Genomic DNA, 18,017 nt, shown 5'->3' with positions numbered 1-18,017 from the left:
CTATATTCAGAGGTTGATGTTGATTATTGGTCATGATACAAAATAGTCTGTGTAATGTCTATCCATATATTTTAACAGATTTTAGTTGTCTGGGTTCTCTGATTTTAAGCGTATCTTCTGGGCGGTTTGAAACCACTCCTTGAATTGCATCAGATTTAGATATTGTTTTCCACACACAGACCTAAGCACAAAACACATTATGAACGGTTATATTTAATAATACAAAAACAACTGTTCCAACATGAACTTGTTTGGAAAAATGGTTTCTGATATGATACAAATTGTATTATGAGGGCATGAGAGTACTGAAATCTCGCGATAGGTCTCTACTGACAACACTTCCAGAGCGCCCTGTGATTTTTCAAAACAGTCCAATAGGGTGATGCTTTTAATCGAACTAACCAATCAGGGAGCTTTGTGGCAGGAATTTAAAGGTCTGTACAAATGTTATATGCATTAGCTAGAATTTCTGTAGAAGGACCGGGTAAGTGCTTGTCAAGGGCTCATATTTTGTAGTGGTTGGCAAATTTTTGATGTACTGCTTTATTTAGTTGATATGTTACTGCTTTACTTTGTTGATGGGGTTTGCTCGCCACTCTTCCTGGTCACTTGTGACCGATGTAACATTCTAGAAAAGCCAAACACGTGTTATTGGATCCTAGCTAGCAATTCGTATTATGAAGTTAATTGTTGCATTTCGTTTAGGTGCTCAAAGATTTCTTTATCGAACGACTTCGAACATTTTGTCAATTTGCCCAAAAATGTCTGCTGGCAACGAGAACGGTGTCCGTATGGACAAGTTCAAGAATAAGGGAAAAGATGCGAATGTAAGTGACATGTGTGCATGGCTTTTTTTTCTTTTTTTTCCCTCCAATGTTTCATTTCAAATGTTCATGGCTTGCGAGCTAAATAAATCTGGCTAGGCATAGTCAATGGTGGTTGTTGATCACTTTGCAGGAGCTTAGACGCAGGAGAGTAGAAGTCAACGTCGAACTTCGCAAGGCAAAGAAGGACGATCAGATCTTCAAAAGAAGAAATGTGAACACTTTGGTCGACGAGGCAACTTCCCCACTTCAAGAAAAAAGCCAAAACTGTCAAGTGAGTTTGTTAGGTCTGTCTATTTATACAATGCACAATAATTCCAGTGGCGCACAATTGGGCCAGCGTCATCCGGGTTAGGGGAGGGTTTGGCCGGGGTAGGCCGTATAATAAGAATTTGTTCTTCACTGACTTGCCTAGGAACATAATTCCAATGGAAACAACCTGTTGTCTTAATTTACAGGCCACTCGACAGTGGTCCGTGGAGGAGATTCTTGCTGGTGTGAACAGTAACAACATTGATGTCCAGCTCAATGCTACTCAAGCTGCAAGGTAAAGTGATTGATGTAAAACTCTCTGGGAAATGCTGTATTTGTGGCAGTGTTATTATTTTTAAGTGTTGGCTACCATAATTATGATGTGTTGCTTTTTCAATTGTTCTCATTATAGGAAGTTGCTTTCCCGTGAGAGACATCCTCCCATTGACCACATCATCAGTGCTGGGCTGATTCCTAAGTTTGTTGCATTCTTGGGCTTGGAGTCGCCCCCTATCCAGTTTGAGGCTGCTTGGGCTCTAACCAACATTGCATCTGGAACATCTGACCAGACTAGTGCTGTTGTGGAGGGCGGAGCCATTCCAGCCTTCATCAGGCTTGTCATATCCCCCCACCCCCACATCAGCGAGCAGGCTGTGTGGGCTTTGGGTAACATTGCAGGTAACTCATTCCTCTTGTTACAGTATCTCATCAGTGAATAGAACCCTAATTTGCCATAGTATCTCTCACCCCTAACCTTGTATTTTTCTGTCAGGTGATGGGTCGGTCTACAGAGACCAGGTCATCAAGCATGGAGCTGTGGCACCCCTGCTTAGTCTGCTTGCTGTCCCTGAGCTCTCTTTGTTCTCTGTAAGTATTCTTAGTGCCTAGTACTCTTAATGTGGTGACCCTTGGCAGCCATTCATATGTAATGGACAATCACTTGACTTGTTCATGACACATATAAAGTATTTAGTCTTGTTTTTTGATAACTCCTTGACCCCACATTACTTTCCTCACTGGCCACTAGGAGGTGCCGTAACTCAATGAATGAACACCTCTAAAATATCTGTCTTATTTCTCTGCAGTCTGGCTACCTTAGGAACATCACCTGGACGGTGTCAAACCTGTGCCGCAACAAGCACCCCTCTCCCCCTCTGGCAGCCGTGCAGCAGATCATTCCCACTCTGGTGCGTCTGCTGCACCATGATGATAAGGAGGTGCTGGCAGACACCTGCTGGGCATTGTCCTATCTGACCGATGGGCCCAATGATCGCATCGAGATGGTGGTGGTTCAGACTGGTCTGATCTCCCGCCTGGTGCAGCTGCTTGGCTCTGGGGAGATCTCTGTTGTGGTATGTGTCCAGTTATCCTCTAGAGGTGGTGGATTGTCATGTAAAATGATTAAGTTGTCACCATATTTATGTCTCTACATTTATGGTACTTTTTTTGTTTTTTTAAAACTTTTTTTTACCCAAGTGCCCACTGTCTTTGACCTGTCTCTTTCAGACTCCTTCTCTGCGTGTAATTGGAAACATGGTTACTGGCACGGATGAGCAGACTCAGGCCGTGCTGAACGCTGGGGCCCTCTCAATGTTCCCTGGCCTACTGCGCCATCACAAGAGTAACATCCAGAAGGAGGCCTCCTGGACCCTGTCCAACATCACTGCAGGGAGAGACTCTCAGATCCAGGATATCATCAATGCTGGCCTGGTCCCCCTTATGGTAGATGTCCTACGTAAGGTATGTAGGTTTGTTTTCTGTAATCTCTTATGATTGGATTTGTATTTTCTTTTTCATAACTAGGAATGGTGGGATATTTAAAAAAAAATCTGTCTTTCCATACAGGGGGACTACAAGACTCAGAAAGAGGCGGTTTGGGCAATAACTAACTTTACCAGTGGGGGCACAGTTGAACAGGTTGTGTATCTTGTTCAAGCTAATGTGCTGGAGCCTCTGTTGAATCTACTCTCAACAAAGGACAGCAAAACCATCCTTGTCATCTTGGATGCCATCACCAATATTTTCCTGGTAAGGGGACCTTCTCTCCAATAATTAGTTGATCTTATTACAGTATTGACTTAGGCATTTGTACCCTGTAACTGCAAGATTCGGGTGACTTATTCTTAACTTGTTTTGTCCATCAGGCTGGAGATAAGATTGGTGAAGCAGACAAGCTGTGCATGATGATTGAGGAATGTGGTGGGCTAGACAAGATTGAAGCTCTGCAGTCCCATGAGAATGAGCTAGTCTACAAGGCCTCTCTGAGCCTGATTGAGAAATACTTCTCTGGCGAGGTGAGCATTGTTGTGTAATGGTGACTAATTGAACCTGTCCTATTAGATGCTATTTGTTTCCTTTGCCTCAATTTATTGCACGTTCTGGTTTCTAGGAAGAGGAAGACCAATGTGTTGCTCCAGAATTGACAACCGATGGCTATGCATTCCAGATCAGTGAGAACCAAAGCACTTTCAACTTCTAAATACCACTTTTCCTCATCTCTACTGTATATGGCCACTGTTTGTCCCCTGTGTAATAATGGACTTCTATTCTGTCTGGAATGTACATATCTTTTATAAATGTCTGTAAATAAATTTATTTTTCTAACTGCTGTAATTTGTTTGGGTGGAATGGCAATACATTCACTTACAATTTAATATGAATCTTTATAGCTTCCACCCTCTTTCTGTAAACTATATGCAAAGAAACACTGTTTTTGCAACGGTATCTGGACTGTCAGTTTTTTTTTTTTTTTTTTTTTTAAGTCTTAAGTACACTAGCGACCCGAATTATCACTTGTCTGACAAAGTTGTATTTTCTCGGTCATTAGCATTGTAGCGTCAGAATATTTCAATTAAGCCAAGCCGTACAGGCAGATGTTTCCATCCCCATGTCGTCATTGGTCATTTACTTACTAGCCTCCCTGAAGTGGGCTCTGCACTGAAGGGCGTACGAACTCAACAGTTCAACTCGTCTGGTTGGGAGGAGGACTGAATTCCAATCGTTCCGAAGCTGAAGAGTGAACTCGGTTCGCTTTCTTACTCTTAAATTAATTAGTCGGCCAGAACCCCGATTTGCAGGAGTATTTGGTCAATCAAATGCACTCTGTGGCATCCTATCTAGTAATTGGTTGATGTATGTGCGCGACAGTGATTGTGTGATCATGATGGCAGCAGTGCTGTCTACATCCGGGCAACGATGCCTTCACTCAGTTATTGTTACTTCGGTCTGAAACTGGTTAGTCTAAAATATTAAGCTGGAAGCAAGATGTCTAACCAAGGAGTTCGGCGAAATGGTCCGGTTAAACTGCGTTTAACAGGTAAGAGACAATGTTGAATGTTGTCCCTACGCAAATGTGGCTACTGTAGCTAGTTTGTGTCGCTAGCCCAGCTAACGACGTTAGTTTGCAGGACAAACGTGTGTTCGAAAGTGCTTGATGTGGTATAAAAGTTTTAGCCGCACTTCAATATTTAGAGTAGGGTACGTTATGTAGCAAATTAAACAAACTAAGCTAAACGACACAGCTAGCTATTAATTGTACGTTTCAGAAATTTAACCCGTGCCAAATTAGACAGTTGGCTAGCATAACGTTAGATTGGTGTCTAACCAGCTAACATTAGCACAGGCAAAACCAAAGATCCGCCTGGGATTACTGTTAGTAGCTAACTAAATAACATTAGTTTAATCAAACTTGTTCAATATTTGGTGTGCGCAAGATTCAAATTACATCCACAATTTTGTGTAATAACACAGTATAGAGATTACGCGGTTGAATTGTTAAACTATGCATATACTAGAATGTTAATGTGGTCAACTAACGTTCTCATTAATTGCCATAAGTGTGACTGTATTCGTTGTGATATTAATCTAGCTAAAAAAACAATGCCATAGCTACTACGCAATGTAAAATTGAAGCGTTATCTAGATGGCGAGACTATGGCTGCGTTTACACGGACAGACCAATTCTGATCTTATGCACAATTATTGGTGAGAGGTAAAATATTGGAATTGGGCTGTCAGTGTAAACGCAGCATATCTCCCAGACAGTCCACATCGTACTGCAGTGGGGATCAATTCCCCCCCAGAAACCTGTGGCTATGATGCAAACAGGGCTTCAATGTACTCTCTGGGTTGCTCTTATTTGATTTGTACCATTTCAACACACAGTGGAACGTTTACATGACATTGTTTTGACTGGGAGAGGAGGATGACAGCAGTGGTGTTTGATGTACTTCCAGAATCAGGGCTGAGTCAAATTCCAGGCCTTTCCATTCACCAGGAAGAGCCTAATTAAATATTTAAGCTAGTTCTGTTTCTAATAGAAATTAGTGTGGAGCAGGGGTCTCTGGACTGAAGTGAGAGATGTTAATCACCTGTGCTACAGAGGCTGCATTTACACAGGAAGCCCAATTTGTATCTTTTGCCCAATTTGTGGCAAAAAAATCTGATTGCTCAAAAGACCAATTAGTGGAGAAGATCAGAGTTGGGCTGATTTGTAAATGCAGCTTTAAGCATTGAAAGTAAAGCACATTGAGAGTTCTGACAACCTGTCAATTTGTCCAAATTGCAAACTCTGCACAATTTCTACTGGTGGGGTAACCAGGTTTTAACTAGATGGCCCCATTGAAATGTTTCCAACGTAATAGCCTGAACTTAAGACAGATTTGTGTTTGTCCGAACTACGTGGTGGTCAAGTGAAACACAGTTTTCTGTCTTTTTTTACTTGAACTTTGTAAATTGCTCACTGTGAATTAGTCTGTCGTTCCACTTCGAGATTGACTGCATTGGTGTCCTGGAGAAATGGTAAGAATGTGAATTCACTGTCAAGAACAGGGAGAGCACGATCACATGGACCTCCTTTTCCTGACTTTACAAATGTGTATTTGCTCACTTAACTACTCTGTTTCATATTTGCTTTTCTGCCTGTCTTCCACATGTCAGTTGAACTGAAGTGTTTATCCCATTCTGCCATCTTCTCCCCAGGGAAGGTTTCTTTTAGAATTAGGCTATGTAAAATTTCAGTGTTATCCATATGCGCCTCCACAGCCGGACTCGCTCTGTGCAGGGACGGACGTTGTTTAGGGAGTCAACGCCGTGATGCTATGTCCTCTTTACTGGACTACCCATTAGTGATGGGGGGGGGTCGATAGAGGTCGACCGACTATGATTTTTCAACACCGATGCAGATTTATTGGAGGACAAAAAAAACAACATTGACGATTTTTATTTATATATTTGTAATGATGACAATTACAACAATACTGAATGAACACAACTTAATACATAAATAAAATATTTTTAAACTCAAATAATGAAACATATTCAATTTGGTTTAAATAATGAAAACAAAGTGTTGGAGAAAAGTAAAAGTGCAATATGTGCCATGTAAGAAAGCTAACTCAAGTTCCTTGCTCAGAACATGAAAACATAAGAAAGCTGATGGTTCCTTTTAACATGAATCTTCAATATTCCCAGGTAAGAAGTTTTAGGTTGTAGTTATTATAGAACTATTTCTCTACCATTTGTATTTCATATACCTTTTGACTATTGGGGAGTAAAAAAAATTAAATCCAATTGGTAGTAGTTAGTCTTGTCTCATTCCCTCAACTCCCGCTCGGGAGAGGCGAAGGTCAAGAGCCATGCGTCCCCCCGAAACACAACCCAACCAAGCTGCACTGCTTCTTGACACAATGCTCATCCAACCCGGAAGCCAGCCGCTCCAATGTGTCAGGGGAAACACCGTACACCTGGTGACCATGTCAGCGTTCACTGCGCCCGGCCCGTCACAGGAGGTGCTAGTGCGTGATGAGACAAGGATATCTCTGCCGGTCAAACCCTCCCTAACCCGGACGATACTGTGCTAATTGTGCACCGCCTCATGGGCCTCCCGGTCATGGCCGGCTGTGACAGAGCCTGGATTCAAACGCAGAATCTCTAGTGGCACAGCTAGTACTGCAATACAGTGCCTTAGACCACTGTGCCACTCGGGAGGCCCTTATAGGCACATTAGTAATGCCAGTCTAATCTCGGGAGTTGATAGGCTAAAAGTCATTAACAGCGCGCTGCTTGAAGCACAGTGAAGAGTTGTGGGCAAACGCAGGAAAGTGCTGTTTGAATGAATGCCTATCACTACTCTGTCTTACAATAAATACGCATACAAGCCTTAGTTTCCAGCTTTGACCATATTAATGACCTATCATTTAGAAAACAAAACGTTTATTCTTTCAGTGAAATACAGAACAGTTCCATATTTTATCGAACGGGCGTCAACCCTAAGTCTAAATATTGCTGTTACATTGCCCAACCTTCAATGTTATGTCATAATGATGTAGAATTCTGGCTAATTAATCTTTGTTAGGAAGAAATGGTCTTCACACAGTACGCAACAAGCCAGGCAGCCCAAACTGCTGCATATACCCGGACTCGACTTGCACAGAACGCAAGAGAAGTGACACAATTTCCCTAGTTAAAAGAAATTCCTGTTAGCAGGCAATATTAACTAAATATTCAGGTTAAAAAATGTTTTTAATTTTAAGGCATTGCTGTTTATGGTTAGGTAGACTGGTGCAACGACAGCGTTTTTATTTTATTTTTACGAATGTGCTTGTTAAATCATGGCGAAGTAGGCTGTGATTCGATGATAATTTAACATGCACCGTATTGATGATATGCAACGCAGGACAGCAAGATAACTACACTTGGTTGATGCTATTAGTAGGTTAACTAGTGATTATGTCAAGATGTTTTTTTTTTTTTTTAAGTTTAATGCTAGCTAGCAACTTACCGTGACTCCTTGCTGAACTCGCGTAACAGGTGGTCAGCCTGCCTCGCAGTCTCCTTGTGGAGTGCAATGTAATTGGTGTTAAAAAATGCAGATTACCGATTGTTATATAACTTTAAATCGGCCCCAATTAATCAGTCGACCTCTAATCGATAGTTACATATTGGGATTTTATTTTTGACAATATCGTTTGGACAATATCGCAATATTATTTTTGCGCTAGTTGGCTGTACCTTCAACACACCACTTTTTCCTTCATAGCTTATTCTCCACCTTTCTCCATCTGTCAAATATTGTGTAAACTAAATAATCACTATTTGGGCATGATAAGATGAAAATCTAATGTTTACTTACTGATCGGCGAGTTTGTATAAGTAATGAAGGTCTGCGCATGAGTCGTGAATTGATAATAGCAGCTTAATAGATGTAGTTGACTTTGACACATTGCTGTTGATGAGTTTGTTATTGGGTAAACCCTGAATGATGAGTTGTTACATTTGAGCAGTCTTGTCGCTGTTTGCGTTCTTCTGAGCTTCTCCTTACTGACATAACCCATCCATTTGAACCAGATGTTGCAGACGGTTGCCAGCTTTTAAACTGGAAAAATATGGCAAGCAAGCCGCTAAAACTAACACTTGTGGTGAGAATTGCCCCTTGAATACACAAGACAGGTTTCCATTATGCTCTACAGCTGATCATTCTTAAATTATGTCACACAAACATGGTTAATGGCACAATACATGATCCGGTAAGTAATAAATTACAGCGTTAAAATATGGCTCAATGCGGAGCACATTATCTGATCAGCTCTAAATTGTATTACTCAAACATGGTTCATGACCAAATGGTATCCATTCCAAACAGCCATAAATTTGTCAGGACACAGCACATGCTAACTTATCTGTTTCCCATAAAGCAATTTGAACAAAAACTGTGGAAGGGAGAAGTGATCCCTCCATTTTAACACTGAGGCCTCTGATCCCCAGCTGTTTGTAGCCGAGAGCTGAATTTGCCTCACCCACCAACAGATTTGAACAGCACAGACATTGATTAAGAGATAAGTTATACAATATTTAAGGGCCATCTGTTCTTAGTTTCATTGGCTGACCCTTTGTTAGTTGATTCCACTCTTTGTTTAGCATGCATATTACTCTTCTGCGTTTTGCCATGTACAGGAAAGAGGGAAGAATGAACTCTATGGGATTGTCTATCATTCTCCACAAAAGCACCCCCCCCTTCTTTCTGTGAGTCACTCAGTCCTGTTCTTTCCGACTAAACTGCTCCCCTCCCAGTCCTAAGCGCGTGTCACCCCCACCCCCAGTGAGAGAGAAAGCTGTCGTGTGGTGCTGGGTTTCTCTCTGACTCCGTCAGTGCTTTTGGATCTTTCTTTTGACTGGGAACCAGCTACTATTGAGGACAGCATTGAACAAAGCTGCAGCTTTGTCAGGTTTACCTATTGAAATGTCTACATTTTATTTAGTCGATTTATAGTTGCTAGCTACCTCTCTGGGATCTTATAAAATGGGCTGTTGAATGAACACAGATGCACTTGTCTCATTTAAATCAAAGCAGTCCCCCAAAAATTCCTGTGACAGTAGGTTACGAGACTAAACATTCTCTCGCTGTACAAATCTGATTGAAGGATCCATTCTCTGTAGTCCTTAGTCTACCGATTGGGTTAACATGTTAGGTAGTGGGGGGAAACTTGCAGCTGGGCACAGATGGTGCTACAGAGGCACAGGACTTAATGATCCAGAGTTCTTAATGTGTGCCGAGTCTGTCTGGTGCGTTCATGTGGCTCAGCTGTTTTACAGAGTGCCTGTATGGAAGTGATTTTGGTCATCTGGGTGTTCAGATGGGATACATCGTAAATACACAATGATTAGGTACATGTGGGGAACTGTTGACTTTGTTGCTCCATTACACAACTGCAGAACAGTTCCACATTTTGCTTAAAGAGAAGGAAAATAAAACAATAGCAATTATTGCGCGTCATTTGTAAATGTTTTTCTTCCCTTGCTGAGGGCCCTACAATAATTGCAATTTTTCCATAAATGAATTGACTGGGGTTGGCTTTCCTGTTGGTTCAGCTGCTCTTCAACGAGGACGAACGCTTCTGCGGTCACACTCCCAAACCGCTGCCAGCAACGGAGCCGAGGCCAGATGTAGAGGCGGAGTGGGCAGCATCGGAGAGGAAGCTCTTTACAGACTAACACTTGTCTAAATGTCACCCCTGACAGGTGGGGAGCAGACAAGAGAAACTCCCTTTGAGGTTCATAGTAATAATAAAGTGAAGAATTGCAGTCCTATTACGCAGCAGGACTTTCGGTTGGTCCTCATGTTTTGCTTAGATTGCTGGGTGGATTATGAGGGCTGTCCTCTTTAGTGCATTGAGTTTGAGAAATCAGTCGGTGGTGGATCTTAGGAGAGTGGTGCTCCCAGCTAGGCCGAGCACAGGGTGGTCCATCAGACAGAGCTTTATTATCTTCAGTGGTGGATTGTTTTCCCAAATTCAGAGTTCTTTATTGAACTTAATGCAGGCTTAGGTTGGTTTGTGTGCTTATCTCACTGACTCAATACATTCCATTTAACTTGGGTTAATGGATTATAGTTTCCTTGTCTCATTTAGAAACAAAATGCACAGACCACCTCACATTCCCCTTCCTATAGACAGGTGGTTTGTTGACCAACAGAACTGATACATGCACAACTTTGGGGCAGCACAGATGGCGTTGGCGTACAAACAAAGGATTATTGGCAACATGTAAACCATATTTTGGCTTAATGTAAATTGAAAACATAAATACATTTGCCCAATGTGTTGTCTCTCAAATGCATCATTGCAGTTGTAGATTAGCTAGCTAGCGAATTTTAGCCGTGTTGGCATATTTTTATTTATTTATTTTACCTTCATTTAACCAGGCAAGTCAGTTAAGAACCAATTCTTATTTTCAATGACGGCCTAGGAACAGTGGGTTAACTGCCTGTTCAGGGGCAGAACGACAGATTCGTACCTCGTCAGCTCGGGGGTTTGAACTCGCAACCTTCCGGTTACTAGTCACACGCTCTAGGCTACCCTGCCGCCCTGGGGCGCCAGGGTAGCCGTAGCCGTAACAAGTCAAAACACCTCAAAACAAGACACCTAGCTGAAACAGCCACCTATGATTCCCCACAGAGCTACAGCAATGACTAGAAGCTGCCATCTGACCATTCAAAATCAATACACAGCCCTTTACCTCTTAGATGCGAGTGCATCATTGTTTCGACATTGTCAACCAACCTGTCTGTCTATACTCCGCTCTGTCTTGCCTCTGTAGCCTATGTTCTTTGAAACCAGAGGGCATCCAATGATAAGCAGGTGCTGAGCGTGTGTATCAGTCGACAGAACGTCTGCAGCCAGCCCCTCTCTGATGGATGATTAGTGCTCTCCAGGCAGCGGCTGACATTATTTACAAGCGCCCCTCCACCTTACTGCCTGCATGTCTGACAGGAAACACTCTCCGTACCTGATCTGCCTCAGGGTTGTCCATTTTGACCACCCCAGTTTCCTATTTACACACTGACATATCTGCATTTCACACCGCCGCTCCGAAGAAGCCCACCTGTCAGCTTCCCAATGAAGACGCCGCCTGGGTGTCGTGCGGACAGTGAATGTTTTCGCTAACTTGAATGGTTGAAAGGGCGCCTGGTTGGTTGAAAGGTCTGATGTATTAACATGGCAGAGCCAGTTAATGGGTCAGAATTGGATTAGCGGTGAGGGGGGAGCTCTAGTGAGAATTCATCTGATGCTTGTCTGCAGATTCCTCATAGCACTGCTGCCTGAACTCCGTTATTTTCCTCCCAATGCTCATTCGCTGCCTTTTGAAGTGAGAAATGTCATTTTTTCACTATGATTCACTTTAGATGCCCTTGTTGTTTTTCAGTTAAATAGTATAGAAAGAGTATTGGATACATAGAAATGGGGTGTGTTCAGTCTCACTCCCTTGACAAATGTAGGCTAGTCGTAATATCTAGTGTCTTAAAGGGATTATGTGAGATTCTGGAAGTACATTTTTATTAAGTATCTGTGTGTAATATGAAGGAAGTTTGAGGTAGTTCCGCGAGCTGGTGCTAACTAGCGTTATGTTGTATAGGTGTAGTGAAATGTGTTGTTTTACAGAGTCAGCTATAGTTATATGGGGCTTCTGGAGCAAGTTAGGTGTAAGTGCCTTGCTCAAGGGCAAATCTCTCTCTCTCTATATATATATATATATATATATATATATATATATATATATATATATATATATATATATATATATATATATATAATCACAGGAGGCTGCTGAGGGGGGGATGGCTCATATTAATGGCCGGAACGGAGCAAATGGAAACGTATCAAACACATTGGTACCGTGTGTTTGATACGATTCCACTCATTCAGCTCCAGCCATTACCACAAGCCTGTCCTCCCCAATTAAAGTGGCACTAACCTCCTGTGAGAAAAAAAAAATATATATATATATATATATATATCTCACTCCCACTTAGTCGTCCTCCGTCTCTCTCTCTCTTTCAGCAAAAAAATAAATTTTTCTTTCAAAGAATTCGTAAAAAAAAACAAATAATTTCACAGATCTTCATTGTAAAGGGCTTAAACACTGTTTCCCATGCTTGTTCAATGAGCCATAAACAATTAATGAACATGCACCTGTGGAACGGTCATTAAGACACTAACAGCTTACAGACGGTGGGCAATTAAGGTCACAGTTATGAAAACTTAAGACAATGAAGAGGCCTTTCTACTGACTCTGGAAAACACCAAAAGAAAGCTGCCCAGGGTCCCTGCTCATCTGCGTGAACATGCCGTAGGCATGCTGCAAGGAGGCATGAGGACTGCAGATGTGGCCAGGGCAATAAATTGCAATGTCCGTACTGTGAGACGCCTAAGACAGGGAGACAGGACAGACAGCTGATCGTCCTTGCAGTGGCAGACCACATGTAACACACCTGCACAGGATCGTTACATCTGAACATCACACCTGCAGGACAGGTACAGGATGGCAACAACAATTGCCCGAGTTACACCAGGAATGCACAATCCCTCCATCAGTGCTCAGACTGTCCCCAATATGCTGAGAGAGGCTTGTAGGCCTGTTGTAAGGCAGGTCCTCACCAGACATCACCAACAACAACGTCGCCTATGAGCACAAACCGTCGCTCGACCAGACAAGACTGGCAAAAAGTGCTCTTCACTGACGAGTCGCGGTTTTGTCTCACCAGGGGTGATGGTCGGATTTGCGTTTATTGTCGAAGGAATGAGCGTTACACCGAGGCCTGTACTCTGGAGCGGAACGATTTGGCGGTGGAGGGTCTGTCATGTCCTGGGGCGGTGTGTCACATCGTCATCGGACTGAGCTTGTTGTCATTGTAGGCAATCTCAACGCTGTGCGTCCCTCATGTGGTACCCTTTCTGCAGGCTCATCCTGACATGACCCTCCAGCATGACAATGCCACCAACCATACTGCTCGTTCTGTGCGTGATTTCCTGCAAGACAGGAATGTCAGTGTTCTGCCATGGTCAGCGAAGAGCCCGGATCTCAATCCTATTGAGCACATCTGGGACCTGTTGGATCGGAGGGTGAGGGCTAGGGCCATTGCCCCCAGAAATGTCCGGGAACTTGCAGGTGTCTTGGTGGAAGAGTGGGGTATCATCTCACAGCAAGAACTGGCAAATCTGGTGCAGTCCATGAGGAGGAGATGCACTGCAGTACTTAGTATCTGGTGTGGCCACCAGTTGCATTGACTGTTACTCTTGATTTTGATCCCCCCCCCCTGTTCAGGGACACATTATTCAATTTCTGTTCGTCACATCTCTGTGGAACTTGTTCAGTTTATGTCTCAGTTGTTGAATCTTAAGTTCATACAAATATTTACACATGTTAAGTTTGCTGAAAATTAACGCAGTTGACAGTGAGAGGACGTTGCTTTTTTATATATGTGTGTGTGTGTTTTGTGGGGGTTCATTTTTGGGATGGAAAGACACTTTCAGTATTAACTTTAATGACTAAAACCAGATATAAAGTATGTAGAAAAGATAATTGACCTATTTTTTTCATAATTTAATCTTTGAGAGCTACCAATCACCAAAATAAAAGGTCAACAGTCAGGGAGAATTGAACATTTCAAAAGCAATGAATTTAGCAGTATATATTGTATTATGTTTGTGTAAAAAAGCACAGCATTAGCCATGGCAAAATGTATACATTTGCAGGAAATGTGCTTTAATACAGCTAAATGTTCTCTCAGCTCTTTAGCAGAATATGTAGTATTTCATGAAATAATCTTGATTTTTTTTTGCAGTTATCTCAACTACATGGAGATTTTGGAGGGGGGGGATTACAGTAAATTGGCTTAAAAATGTTACTTTTCTCTACACCGGCAAGATGGGGGGGGCTCTATTATTTAGTTTTTAAATTACTGTTGGTTAGGTACATTTTTGCAACGATTGGGCTTTTGTTAAATCAAATGGGCTTTTGTTAAATCATCACCTGTTTGGCGAAGTTGAAGTTTGCTGTGATTCGATGTTAAATTGAACAGGCACCACATTGATTATATGCAACGCAGAACAAGCTAGTTAACCAAGTAATATCATCAACCATGTGTAGTTAACTAGTGATTATGTGAAGATTATAAGATAAGTTTAATGCTAGCTAGCAACTTACCAGCCGCAAAGTCCTTTTGATGCTGCACTCACGTAACAGGTGGTCAGCCTGCCACGCAGTTTCCTCATAGATAGCAATGTAATCGGCCATAAGTAGCATCCAAAAAGGCTGATTACCGTTTGTTATGAAAACTTGAAATCGTCCCTAATTAATCTACCATGCTGATTAATCGGTCGAACTCTCCACTAGATATCCAGACTTGTTTCCGTTTCCAGGAAAAGGTGGTGGGGTACCTAGAATGTTCCTGGGCTCTGCTGTAAACCTAGATTGGTGTGATTAACCCATACCTCTCTAACCTTGAGCATATAGGGGTCTCTAAGTCACCAGTGTTATGGGATGCTTGGTGTGAAAAGTGCAAGGCACCCACAGCTGACACAAAGCATCTGTCTGTGCCCAGCCTGCCGTTGAGCCCTTGGTCCTCTGAGGAGATAGATCACGAGGTGTTTATATTCACACCAGACTAAAGTTGAACAAATATGCCAAGGCTTCCTGTAAATGATTTTTGCATGTGAGCAAAGCGGATGGTTGTTTTAAAATGTCTATTTCTGAAGACTGTCATGTCCGGTAGTTGGCTAGTTAGAAAGTCACCAAACATTATGCCCCCTTCTCCTTTTTAAATAGAATTACACTTAATTCAACAAGTATTTTTTGCTGTTTGACTGTCTTAAGGACGGCCAGGTATCCTTCTTTTAAAATGGCTGCATACACGGTCTCGTTGAGAGGACTCAGTTAACGCTGTTATTACAGGGACTACTCTCAACATGATTGCACAGCCTTCAACTCATTCCATAGAGTTATTGGAATTCTCCAGAATGCGGTCGGTAACCTTATCCTTATAGAAAGACTGTCAGATTTCGCTCTTTTTAACTCGGTGCCTTGTTTGCGAGATTGACCCAGTTATTGTGTAACTGTCTGCTTAATAAGTTGTGGCTTGCTAGGTGGAAAATCATTATGAAAGTACCTTCCCCATCCAGAACCGCTCCATTAAAACAATCGCTACAATGGCCTGATGATTCATTGTGGTTTAGCTGGATCAGAGGCCGCAGACACTCCAGCCAGTCAAGTCTATAGAGTATGAGGTCAAGGTTTCAATGTGCATTATCATTCAGATGGGATGTGTAATTACAGCCCTGGTCTGACTCATCAAAGGAGGGGCCACAGGTGACTAAAGTGTAATGCACTAGGCTACTACATCTTATGCCCCAAAAAGTTCAAGGAGCTTTTAAACGTGGCTGTTTTAAACGTGGCTCTAAGCGAGAGCAAGAAATAAGATCTCAAAGTTTTGGCCGTGCCTCCTTATTAACCCCGTCTCCCTGCACACTAATCAGAGCTGCCCAGACTTGGAATGATCTCATTATAGCAGCATGGCACAACTCTGCCCACGTCCCTCAATTGCTAAAGCTGGGACAGACATGACACAATGGTGCGTAGACACGTGTTACACACTTCAAAACACCCAGTAAAAGCTGTTTATGGTAGACACCTGCACATTATCCCATTCGCTCATGGTTTTTAATCATGGAGCTCAAGGTCTGTCAGCGCCACATACAGTGAGCTCCAGAAGTATTGGGACAGTGACATGTTTTGTTGTTTTGGCTCTGTACTCCAACACTTTGGATTTGAAATGATACAATGACTGTGAGTTTAAAGTGCAGACTGTCAGCTTTAATTTGAGGATATTTTCATCCATATCGATTGAACCATTTAGAGATTACAGCACGTTTTGTACATTAAGGGACAGAAAGTATTGGGACAAATGAACTTATATTAAAGTGGTAGAAAATTATGTTTTTGGTCCCATATTCATAGCACAAAATGACTACATCAAACTTGTGACTACACATTTGTTGGAGAACATTTGCTGTTTGTTTTGGTTGTGTTTCAGATTATTTTGTGCCTAATATAAATGTATGGTAAATAATGTATTGTGTCATTTTGGAGTCACTTTTATTGTAAATAAGAATGTTTCTAAACACTTACATTAATATGGATGATACAATGATTACTAGGGATGCGGCAATAATTTGCCAATACCGATATCCAATATTTTCCTTGCCAAAAAACCTGATACCAATAACCAACATTTTTAATTTTAGTAACCTTTAAGCATTCTAGTATCGTTAACACACACACACACACGGACAAAGCGGTCTAAGGCACTGCATCTCAGTCCAAGAGGCGTCACTACAGTCCCTGGTTGTGTAATAACACACAGAAATACGAGCCTTAGGTCATTAATATGGTCGAATCCGGAAACTATCATCTCGAAAACAAAACGTTTATTCTTTCAATTTAACGGGTGGCATGCGTAAGTCTAAATATTCCTGTTACATTGCACAACCTTCAATGTTATGTCATAATTACGTAAAATTCTGGCAAATTAGTTCACAATGAGCCAGGCGACCCAAACTGTTGCATATACCCTGACTCTGCATGCAATGAACGCAAGAGAAGGGACACAATTTCACCTGGTTAATATTGCCTGCTAACCTGGATTTATTTTAGCTAAATATGCAGGTTTAAAAATATATACTTCTGTGTATTGATTTTAAGAAAGGCATTGATGTAATAATAATAATAATAATATGCCATTTAGCTGTTCACCCAATATGGATGACAATACCCTCAAATTAAAGCTGACAGTCTGCACCTCAGTCATTGTATCATTTCAAATCCAAAGTGCTGGAGTACAGAGCCAAAACAACAAAGAATGCGTCACTATCCCAATACTTTTGGAGTTCACTGTACATAATGTTGACAATCAAGGATGACTGGGTCCCCCAATAATGCATATAAACAGATACACATGTTGTGTGACTAGCCTACATGTTGTGTGTGTGTTTGGACTACATTGTCTCTTTTATATTGAAAACATGTAATTATGCCCAAATCATTGGCGGTACATAGGGCCTAGGTTACCCTCTTGTTGTGTCTTTACCTATAGGCTTTCAAGGTTAAGGGATAAAGCACATTCATTGTATTACGTTGCTGTTCAGGTGAAAAGAAGAATCAGTCTACTTGAGGCAGTGTGATGGTTGGCATGGCCCAAATCGTGGCTTGCTCATGATGTAACCCTCCTCTCAAACAGAGTTGTGAAATAATTTTATGAAACAAACTCACAGGGAGGAAAATGAAGGGAGCAGCAGTATTTCTCTGCTCCAGGCTGTGGCGGACCTCCATGTCTGTTAAACAGGTTAGTAATATCCCTCTCTCCTATGTAGCTCTACTCCGGCCTCTCCTCTATTAGTCTACATCAGAAAGTGCAGAGGAGCCAAAGAGCTTTAGAGAGCCATGCAGCCACTCTAAACTGCCCAGTCCCAGCCCACAGTGGTGCAAGCTGGCAGAAGCTGAGTGCTCACTGTTTTGACTCCTCACTAAGCATCAGTGCTGTGGAAGACTTTACTCGACTGGATGACTTCCTCTCAGGCACATTGTATCACACAGTGGAAAAAACACATG

The 18,017-nt window shown here is 42.0% G+C and overlaps 2 protein-coding genes across 2 annotated transcripts in view; both read left to right on the top strand.

The window, feature by feature from the left end:
* Nucleotides 1-451: 451 nt before the first annotated feature.
* LOC123998706 (importin subunit alpha-1-like) lies at nt 452-3,685 on the top strand. The gene is made up of 11 exons (XM_046303796.1): nt 452-484; nt 706-827; nt 958-1,098; nt 1,283-1,371; nt 1,489-1,754; nt 1,849-1,943; nt 2,162-2,428; nt 2,583-2,816; nt 2,922-3,104; nt 3,221-3,370; nt 3,466-3,685. Exons 2-11 carry the CDS (start codon nt 762-764, stop codon nt 3,553-3,555), a joined length of 1,581 nt encoding a protein of 526 aa, XP_046159752.1. The 5' UTR covers nt 452-484; nt 706-761; the 3' UTR covers nt 3,556-3,685.
* A 331-nt stretch (nt 3,686-4,016) lies between these two features.
* LOC123998705 (E3 ubiquitin-protein ligase SMURF2) overlaps nt 4,017-18,017 on the top strand; it is a 61,757-nt gene continuing 47,756 nt past the window's right edge. Inside the window, exon 1 of the mRNA XM_046303795.1 lies at nt 4,017-4,392. Coding sequence (XP_046159751.1) covers nt 4,341-4,392 — 52 coding nt within the window. The 5' untranslated portion in view covers nt 4,017-4,340. The remainder of the gene's footprint in view (nt 4,393-18,017) is intronic.

Source organism: Oncorhynchus gorbuscha, linkage group LG16, assembly GCF_021184085.1.
Source record: "Oncorhynchus gorbuscha isolate QuinsamMale2020 ecotype Even-year linkage group LG16, OgorEven_v1.0, whole genome shotgun sequence".
Taxonomy (NCBI): Eukaryota; Metazoa; Chordata; class Actinopteri; order Salmoniformes; family Salmonidae; genus Oncorhynchus; species Oncorhynchus gorbuscha.
The sequence above is the reverse complement of the archived record's forward strand: the minus strand, read 5'-3'. Positions and strand labels throughout refer to the sequence as shown.

Coding starts and splice junctions, on each gene's coding strand:
- LOC123998706 (XM_046303796.1), top strand. CDS start 762: ATGTCTGCTGGCAACGAGAACGGTGTCCGTATGGACAAGTTCAAGAAT. Junction 828..957: donor ATAAGGGAAAAGATGCGAAT/GTAAGTGACATG, acceptor ATCACTTTGCAG/GAGCTTAGACGCAGGAGAGT. Junction 1,372..1,488: donor AATGCTACTCAAGCTGCAAG/GTAAAGTGATTG, acceptor TTCTCATTATAG/GAAGTTGCTTTCCCGTGAGA.